This window comes from Setaria italica, chromosome V (genome assembly GCF_000263155.2).
Source record: "Setaria italica strain Yugu1 chromosome V, Setaria_italica_v2.0, whole genome shotgun sequence".
Taxonomy (NCBI): Eukaryota; Viridiplantae; Streptophyta; class Magnoliopsida; order Poales; family Poaceae; genus Setaria; species Setaria italica.
Window position 1 is genome coordinate 23,471,541 of NC_028454.1, and position 9,990 is coordinate 23,481,530.

At 46.9% G+C, this 9,990-nt stretch overlaps 1 protein-coding gene across 1 annotated transcript in view; it reads left to right on the forward strand.

The window, feature by feature from the left end:
* The window catches only part of LOC101778147 (ABC transporter F family member 4), a 12,246-nt gene extending 7,849 nt beyond the window's left edge, over window positions 1-4,397 (forward strand). The window contains exons 4-8 of the mRNA XM_004968803.2: window positions 411-545; window positions 1,767-1,850; window positions 2,699-2,755; window positions 2,890-2,976; window positions 3,845-4,397. Coding sequence (XP_004968860.1) covers window positions 411-545; window positions 1,767-1,850; window positions 2,699-2,755; window positions 2,890-2,976; window positions 3,845-4,129 — 648 coding nt within the window. The 3' untranslated portion in view covers window positions 4,130-4,397. The remainder of the gene's footprint in view (window positions 1-410; window positions 546-1,766; window positions 1,851-2,698; window positions 2,756-2,889; window positions 2,977-3,844) is intronic.
* Window positions 4,398-9,990: the final 5,593 nt, after the last annotated feature.

The window sequence follows — 9,990 nt, forward strand, 5'->3', positions numbered from 1 at the left end:
AGCTAAGCCTCGGAGTTGTATACCAAGCACAGATTAATGATTTTTATTGAATGAATTAAGAAATCTCATGGTTTGGGCAGAACTTGGATAAATTTGTCCCCCATATGAATTTTCAGCATAATGTTTCTTGCTCTGATTAGCTCCATCTCTATCCTCTGTCTGTATGTGCATACATGTACAATCCATTCAGTTTCTTTAAATAAAGAGCATGTCTCATGTCTAATTTTTCTTTTTATATTTGTAAGTTTACTCCTTTTAACTGTTTATATTTATGAAAAGAAGGAACTTATATATTTGCAAATGCCTTTAGCCTTCTCTTTGATTCTTTGCTTCCCTCGTTCCATGTTTCTGTACATCTGTTGATCCTTCATTTCCCTCTTATAATGATGATTCTCTATGTTTTCAATCAGGACAATGAAAAATCATACACACATGATGTTGTTGTTCCAATAATGGTTGCATTAGAAAGATCTGCATTTGAAGCTCTAGGCAATGATTTTCTGAAGTATAACCAGAAACTGAGACAGCTAATGTTCAACATCAAGGTACGCATGTTTTTATCATGGGCCACTTGATAACTTTAGATAATTACCTGTTATCATACCATCAATCTTGATGGTGCATTACTGCAGAGAATGTGTGTTTGTACTCGAGCATGCATTCATTATGTGCTAACATATATTCTTCTTTTCCAACATAGTTTATACCTTGACAACATAGAATATTTCAGTTCAGATTGTTTATTATGTTTTGACCAACCTAAATTTTCAGTTTTAAAACTGTCCAATTTGAGACCCTCCGCATGCAGAGCTTGTGTATACTGCAAAGTTATTGGCAAGCAACCTCACCTGTATAGTTATGTTAGCTTGGTTCAAATCTGCTCTGTTGCACATTTTTAAGAGTCCATAACTTGCAGTGATTCTAGCAATAATATGTTACTGAAATTTGTACTACCACAAATAAGTTTTATGTTGATCCTATGGTTACCATCATTTCAATGATCCAATCACCATTTACTGTCTGCTCACACAGAGCTTGTGCATGCTGTACAAGTACAACTAAATTAGAACTTGCACATCTAAACTGCTATCCACTTGAATGTAATTGTAAAGCATTATCATCTTGACATAGCTTCCTAGGTAACATGCAAACACAATAGCCTGATGGCCTTCTGCGTTATAGCAGTACTGCCATTTGATAAACTTGATAAAAAGCGAAAACAGTCTAGGTCATCTTCTTCATAAGATGTATCAGATCCACATGTTCACCAAAGTACAATAGAAAAAAAAACACAAGCTTCACATATCATGGTTTGAGCTGAAATTTTGTCATCCCAAATATAATGCTGTGAATAATAGACCTTTTCTATAATCCAACTCTGTATCAGGATGAGACTATGTTATTATTTCATGTTATTAAAAAGCAAATTCTGCATCCAGCCATCTTCCAGTGTTCAGAATATGAGGCCATAAACCAATAACATCTACTAATCTGAAATTATAAATCATATTTCTGGAGGAATATTTGTATTGCTATTGCTATAGTAACTATCACACTTTGTCTGATTATCAGGATGATGGCAATTATATGCACCCTAACTATTTCATATGTGGTCCCCTTTCTATATCAAGGATTATAACTCATGCTGGATTGCACTTCTCTTTGTTTCTATTGTTGTCTATGTTTCAATAGATGTTCTTTGAATGTGTTTCTATTGTTGTTATTTGAATATTGGACTTACCATGGTTATTTTGGTTATCATACAGAATAGCTCTAAACTACGTAGCCGACTGATGGACAAGGAGCTTGATCCTCCAGTTCTTTTAACCATGTCCCCTGATGAATTAAAGGTCTAATTGTCGTTTTAAATATTTTATTTATATTTTTGTCATTATATGAGCCAGATATCCTATCTTCATTACCTTGTTGACTGAAATCGATTTCATCCATGTGCGAATAGCTTCACACTCTAGTTATTTTAAGTTGATAGGACAACTTCATTTTCATTGACAAATTTGATAGGTCAATTTAGCATCTTGTGGCAACATGGGTGACTGCTGTTGCAGCTTGAAACAGCGCAATATGGCACCATTGTAATGTATTATTGTGTAAGAAGGGCCCAGTGCTTAAACTTTGTGCAGTTACTGTAGACTTTTGGGTTTTGTTTTTTACTGTTTATATCCCATAAGCCCATAAATGATATATGCCCTATATCCTTCAGTTTACATTTAAGTCGGCATTTTGAGGGTGTGTTTGCCTGAGCCTTTTAAGACCAAATAACAGTAGTCTTATGTATAACGGGCACGGTTCCCTCTTCTAGTCAACATCCTCCTTGCTCCACCCTGGATGATAGTACATGGTTGAGAATACTCTTCTTCTAGGCAGTGGTTGTGTAAATTACTTGGTGACCATCTGTGTTTGTTGGTCTGTGAATTTTGACTCTTAGCACTATTGTGCTGTTTGTGTCTTGTCATGTTGAACATGCAAGAACATGTTATTTATTATTGCTGTATTGAGTATACTGAAGTACTAGTAGTGTACATTTACTGTTGGACCCATGTTTTACTGAAATTATTCTTATGTTCTGAGGAGTTTTTTTTATATAATTTCTGAATCTGTTAACGTTTTCCAGCTGTATATCACACTGCACGAAACCCTTGCCACAAATTCCTTATATAGAGTATTTACAACATTTCAGGTTGGTTTGACTTCAGCAGAAAAAACATCTGAACCAGAAGAGTCAAGACAGCTGCAGGTATGGTGCATATATTCTCTAAACTAAGTAATCAGTGAAGAGAACAAAGAGGAATATTCATTACTATAACTGATTTTTTCACATGCAACTCTTTTACACTATGATTCTCTAAGTTTGTCATTTGTTTTACTTAGATGACTGATACAAGATGTGAAAGATGCAACGAAAAGAAAGTTGGCATATATAATATTATCCATGCAGGTCATGGAGATCGCTATCAGGTCCGAAATTTTGTTCATGTCGTGTTCTCTTTATCTTTCATACCAGTTTTCTGACACAAGATGGAACGAGATTGCTTTATTTTGTTGCTAACTGTAACATTGGTTTTTCTTAAGTAGTTACATACCATTCATACTGTCTGCTTATCTCATTCTCTTTTGTAGGGCAAATAGCAAATGATAGTGTTTACGTTGCAGGGAAAATCTCAATGTGTCAGTTTATTTTTTCTTTAGCATGTACTGCAAAAAGTTTAACTCAGTTGTAGACCCCTTAGGGTGTAAATTAGCTTGGTTTTATAAGATTATGATGTTAGAAATCCCATTCTGCAGTCTTAGGAGTTTAATATACGTTTTCAAGGTTCTTCAGAGTAAATCGGACTTGCTGCATTCAGTATCAGCTGTGGTTAGAACCAACAATGATTCAGTCAAAATTAATGAACTTTATGCTTTCAGCCAAGATAGACCTTAGGTTAGAACTGGCATGGTAATTCTTGATCCTTGAAACGAAGCAAATGCTGGTGGCAGCCTTAATAAAATGGACCTTAGGTTCATTCTATAACCAATTTTGAGGAGACAACAGGTTGTTTATTTCTGAACCCATGCTACCGTGCCACTCCCAATTTTGAGGGTATAAAACTATGGCGAATTAGTTGTTCTTTTTTTTTTTTAGAAAAGGCAACTAGTTCTGTCAGCAAACTTCTTTGAGTGGACGTTCAGTGTGTATAGAGAGATTTAAACAGTTCTACTGGTACTGCTTAACAGATGTACTGTTTACCTGACGTCCTGCCAACTTGGATAATATTACTTGATTGATTTAGAAGGATGAATTTCACATAGGGAACTGACCTAAGTATTTTCCTTTGGTTTCCAGCTTGAGTGTACTTCTTGCGGCCACACATGGTTTTCATCAAGAGATGCGATCACAACACTGACTGAGGACGCCCCAAGCACTGCTGGGAATGTGGGCACGGCCCCCTGGGCAACAGCAAAGTTTGACGTCCTGGAGAAGCTAGCGAGCCCACGGGGCCAGCCTGACAAGCCTGCTGCCGGCGCCCTCCAAAAGAGCACTGCGGCCTACATGCCAACACTGGAGAAGCAGAAGTCGTTCGCTAAGCCCAAGACGGAGGAACCCTCCCCTGTACCAAATCAGGAATAGAACTGCATGCATCTGTGGATCGGTCTTTGGCGTTAGGAAGCACGGGATTCAGGGACATAGATTTGTACATAAAAGATGTAGGATTGCTTTGTCTCCGTTTCTTAACATGCCACCAACTCCGGTTTACTGGTTGGAGTTTCCAGTTGGTATCTTCGCCCGGTAGTGGTCGCCTCTGATACTGTCTGCTGTGATGCATAGCTTGATGGCTACCACCTCTTTTCAGTCTATTTTGAGGCCACCTGTTGCATTTACTAGTTGAAATATTTTAGCTTTTCGGAGTCTCCAAGATGCATATTTGAGCGCTACTTTAGTGATCAAAATACAACTATGTGTCCTGAAATCAAGCAACTGCGCCAAAAAAGAATTTACAAAATCACAAACAAGAATTTAGAAATGCACAAAGACAAGTAGTTCAATGCCTCTCAATTTTATTATTTTTTTTGGATATAGTATTAACTTAGTGGAGAGGCCCCTCGAGTCTTTTGGGCCCATTTTGGGGATAAAATCTCGACATGAGGCCTATGAGCATATTATACCACGACAGAACACTTTCTAAAGAATCTAGGCATAATCTTCGTAGAGAGAAAAATCAAGACAATATGGATAGAGATAATTATGATAGTTCCAAGATACATGGTTAAATTTTAGAAAGTTTGACAGGATCCGCTACAGTACATGAATAGAGTACATTTAAACTTTGACTATCCTCACCCTGGCATTCTGTTCCTTGTAGATCATCCACAAGGTGAGGATAGTAAAGGAATCGAAAGCCTTAGCAAGACGCATAGAATTGAACCGCCAATCCGCAAAGCTGGAAGCATTTGGTTGAGGACTTGAGGAGCGATATCCAGCAGAGTGCAGACCACAACTCACCAAGGATGCAAAATCTGCACCAAACATGCCTGCTGAACGAGCAGCCTTCGATCAAAAACCATCGATAGTTTCAACTTCCTGACCGCATAGCGCACAGTTATCATGGTCCTACAGGTTGTGCCTACGGAGGCGGTCCGCAGTCCATCACAGGATTTTGAGTGGAATTGAACAATGAAGAAAGCCTTGCATGCATACCAGTATACCATGCACAGTTCTTGTGATCAGGCGGACCGACCATCGCGAAATAAACTTGCCACCCTCGTCACTGAGACATACCATCTGCAACCTCTTCCAAACTTTGAAGCTACTATGCACTCAAAATCCAGAGATAGCTGCGATCTGACTTCCCACCAGCTGCAGTATCATCGAGTGCGACCAACAAGACGCACCGGGTAGCGGTGGATGCAGTCCGCCCATGAGCCGTCGGCCTCGCTCGGCGCGGCTCGACACACTCCCACGCGACGCTGGTGCACTCGAATCCGCCGCCGAAGGAGATCATCCACACCCGGTCGCGCTTCCTCATCCGGTCCTTGGCCTCGATGTACACCAGCCCGTACATCACCGAGCTGCTCGACGTGTACCCGAACCGGTGCAGCGTCATCCGTGACGCCTCCACGTCCCCGTCCGAGAGTCCGATACCGCGCTGCACCGCGTCCACCACCCCCAGCGCGGCGGCGTGGACGCAAAAGTGCTCGATCGCCCTGCGGAAGTTTAGTTGGTAAGTGCCTCCCACACGCCGGCCCAGGATCCTCCGAGCGGCGGCGGACAGCGCGAGCAGGAGCAGCTCCGATGCCGGGAGGACGCGGGTGTCAGAGATCGCCGGTGAGACGTTGTCGACCACAACGCCGGCGAGCTCACGAACGCACACAAACTCACGCGAACTGGAGCACTATGAACTCAAGAACTCGATCTCATTTGTGCTGCTCAAACTGCGCAGCTTTTTCAGGACTCTTCATTCATGTATATAGGCAAAACGGTTACAACTAAGTAGAGTCATTGACCCCGACATGCGCGGCACGCCCGTGCCATCCCAGACGCCTGGTTCGTGCCGCACGACGCGCTCCCTCGCGAACAGAGCGCGAGTCCGAGCTCAAATACGCGCACAGCCCAACAAAACAACCATGCGCAGATAACTGAACCAACAGAAGACACTGGCTAAGCACAAGAATTATTCAACAAATCTCCTCCTAAGTCTTGTGCCATAATCTACTTGCAGTCATGAAGGCCGATCTTGGTACTGAGCTCCAGAAACTTACTCTTGCAAAGTGGCTTTGTCAGAACATCACCCAGTTGCTCATCAGTTCTAATGAAACTCACCTCAATCTGCCCATTGTGTGCATACTCTCGGATCTTATGAAACCTTGTATCGATATGTTTGCTCCGATCATGATGCACAGGATTCTTGACTAAAGAAATTGTGGATTTGTTGTCCACCCTGAGCACCGGCCTGCTCACCACTGAATCCAAGATCTCAGCTAACAGCCGTGCTAACCAAACACCCTGACAGGAAGCTGTTGCAGCAGCAATATACTCAGCTTCACAACTTGACAATGCTACAACCTTTTGCTTTGCTGACTGCCAACTGATAGGACTTTCACCAAGGAAGAAGATGACTCCAGTAGTGCTCTTTCGGCTATCAACATCTCCAGCTAGATCACTGTCACTAAAGCCCAAAAGTACAAGTTGATCTCCCTTCTTCCTTGTATACATGAGCCCCCAATCTCTAGTCCCAGCAATGTATCTCAGAATGTGTTTTATTGCTGCCAGATGGTCTTCATGTGGCTCCTCCATAAACCTGCCTGCATACCCGACTGAAAATGCTAAATCAGGTTGAGTATTCACCAAATATCTCAGGCTTCCAACTAAGCTTCTGTACTCAGCAGCATCAACTCGAGGACTGTCACTTTTCCTGCTCAACTTGAGTTTTGCTTGCATAGGAATTTCACATGTATTGCACTCCTCCATGCCAGCCTTCTCAAGAATTTTCTTTGCATAACTCCCTTGAGACAGAGTGATTCCCTCCACGCCCTGCTTCACTTCAATGCCCAGATAATAGGTGAGTAATCCTAGATCACTCATCTTGAAAATCTTTGTCATTTGTGCCTTGAACTTCTTGATGCTGTTGTCACTGACCGTTGTGATAATCAGATCATCCGCATAGACCCCAACTACCAGTCTCCCAGTACCAGCACCCCGACAGTAAATAGCATGATCAAATGGACATTTCTTAAACCCCAGAACACCCAGCTTATCATCTAACTTTTGATTCCAGGCACGAGGAGCTTGATGTAAACCATACAGAGCTTTGTGCAGTTTCTATACCTTGTGTTCTTGGCCTGCTTGAGCAAACCCCGGCGCTTGCTCCACGAACACTTCCTCCTAAAGGTCGCCGTTCAAGAACGCCATCTTGACATCCATATGGTGGACTTCCCACCCTTCCTGCGCCGCCAATGCCAACAGTAGCCTCACAGCCTCCATACGCGCCACTGGAGCAAATACCTCATCATAGTCGATGCCTCGACGCTACGCGTATCCCTTGACGACGAGTCGCACCTTGTGCCTCACCACCGCGCCGTGCTCGTCCTTCTTGACCTTGAACACCCACTTGAGGCCAATGGCGCGCCGGCCTTGGGGCAGATCAGTGAGTGTCCAAGTGTGGTTCTCTTCGATGGATCGCAGCTCCTCCTCCATCGCCCGCCTCCAACACGCCTCCTTTTTCGCCTGTGCCAGAGATGCCAGCTCCTCTGCGCTCATGGCATACAAGCGCTCGTCCCCAAGATCACGGATAGCATAACCTGGAGGTGATCCAGGTCCCACGACGTCATCCACCGCACGGAATCGCAGCGCACCCAAGAAATGTGGAGGCGTGACGAACTGAACTCCAACAGGCGTCGCGGCCGGCGTGCTCGGGCTGCTCTGCCAGGCTGGTGTCGCGGTGGGGGTTGTCGCAGTCGGCGTGCCCGGGCCACCCTGCCATGTTGGTGTTGCGACAGGGGACGTTGCCGGCGTTCCAGCTTCCTCACTCGACGTCACCTCCTGATCGTCAGGTACACGGCCGATGGTGAACTCGATGGTGACGCTGTCGTCGACGTTCCCAGCCTCCGTGCCTTGGGACCAATCCCACTAATCCTCCTCATCGAAGATCATGTCCCTCGTGATGTGGACGCGACGCTGCCGACGAAGATCATCTTGTGGCCGTGATCCTCCAGCTTCTTGAGGTGTGGCGCCGTGTGGGTCTTCAGGTGATGGACCGCCGGCTTCTTCCCATACCAGGCTTCGAACGGAGTCATTCCTTCCACGCTCTTCGTCGGGTAGCGGTTCAGGATGTATACGGCAGCGTTCACCGCCTCACCCCAGAACTAGCCCGGCAAGCCCTTCGCCTTGAGCATGCTCCGCGCCGCTGCCACCATTGTGCCGTTCCGGCGCTTGACGATGCCGTTTTGCTAAGGACTGTAGGGGGCAGTGAGCTGCCGTCGAACCCCCCCTGCTGCACAGTACTCTGCAAACTCAATCGAGGTGAATTCGCCACCCCGATCGGTCCTCAGCGCTCCCAACTTCAACCTGGACTCGCCTTCAGCCCGTGCTTAGAACTCTTTGATTGCTTCCGCCACCCAATCCTTCGATGGCAGCACTGTCAGCCACATAAAATAGCTGCGATCATCCACCAGCAGCAGGAAATAGCTGTTCCTACTTGGTGTAGCCGGCGTGATGGGCCCACATAAATCACCGTGCACCAGCTCCAGAGGTGGCTGCGCGCGGTACTTGGCCTGCTCTAGGAACGGGGTGCGCTTCTGCTTTCCGGCGAGGCACGCTTGACACAGGCGATCCACCTCATCGATTGACGACAATCCTCGTACGAGCTCCTCTTGGGCCATCTTACGCAGCGCAGCCATGTTCACGTGGCTGAGCCACACATGCCACCGCCACGCCTCCTCCTTGCCGCGCGTCACCAGGCAGACCGGCTGTGCAATGTCGATGTTGAGCACATAGAGTCGATTTGCCGCGCGCGCGACCTTAGCAAGCAGCTTGCTTCCTGGCTCGCGAATCCTCATCACGCCATCGTTGATGTTGATCTTGTAGCCCACCTCGTCGAGTTTCCCGACGCTCACGATGTTCGTCGTGAGCTGGGGAATGAAGCAGACACCGCGGAATGAACGCTGCTCGTCGTTCTTGCACTAGAAGATGACCGTGCCGCAGCCTTCGATCCACGCCACTGAGTCATCGCCGAAACGGACCGTGCCGCAGACCGCCGTGTCGAGCTCTGCGAATGCCACGCGAGAACCCGACATATGGTTCGTGGTCCCCATGTCGAGGACCCACGACTCTACCCCCCGCTCCTCCTCTTCGGCCTCTAGGTGCACGAGGGCCTTCTGGTCCCGCAGGTGGACGGCGACCTTCGAATCAGCTCCTCCCGATCCAGATCTCCCTTGTGTGGGATCCGAGATTCCCGGCCGCGTCAGCTCGTCGGTGCTGCAGCGAGCCGTCGATGAGGCCGGCCTCCGCACTGGGGGCGCGCTCCAGGCCCTGGCGAGAGCAGCCCCCTGCTGCGATGCGGACAGAGCTCCCGGTGACGGTGCCCCCACGACAGAAATGGTGACCTCCATTGACTTCACGAGCAGCAGGGAGGCCTCCTCTTCTTCTTGTTGCACAACATGGGCCTCCTGCCTCTTGGGCCTCGTAGGACACTCCCGGGCCCAATGGCCTGTCTTCCCACATCTCCTGCATTGATCCTTACCGATCTTGCTAACGGAGCTGGCCCACCCAGTTGACAAAGATGATCCGCAGTCGCTACCTCGCCCTCTTCCACGTCCACACCTGGAGCCCCGGCGCGCTGAGCTCCCGCCCGTGCCGCCGCTGGGCTGACGCTTACCTTCCCGCTGCCTCCGACGCGCATCCCAAGCCTCCTCTGTGAGATACAGTTTGCCGTTGTGTTGCAGCGTTGGCGGTGGCCCCTCGAATGACTCCTCCACTGCCTTGAGCCGCCCGGT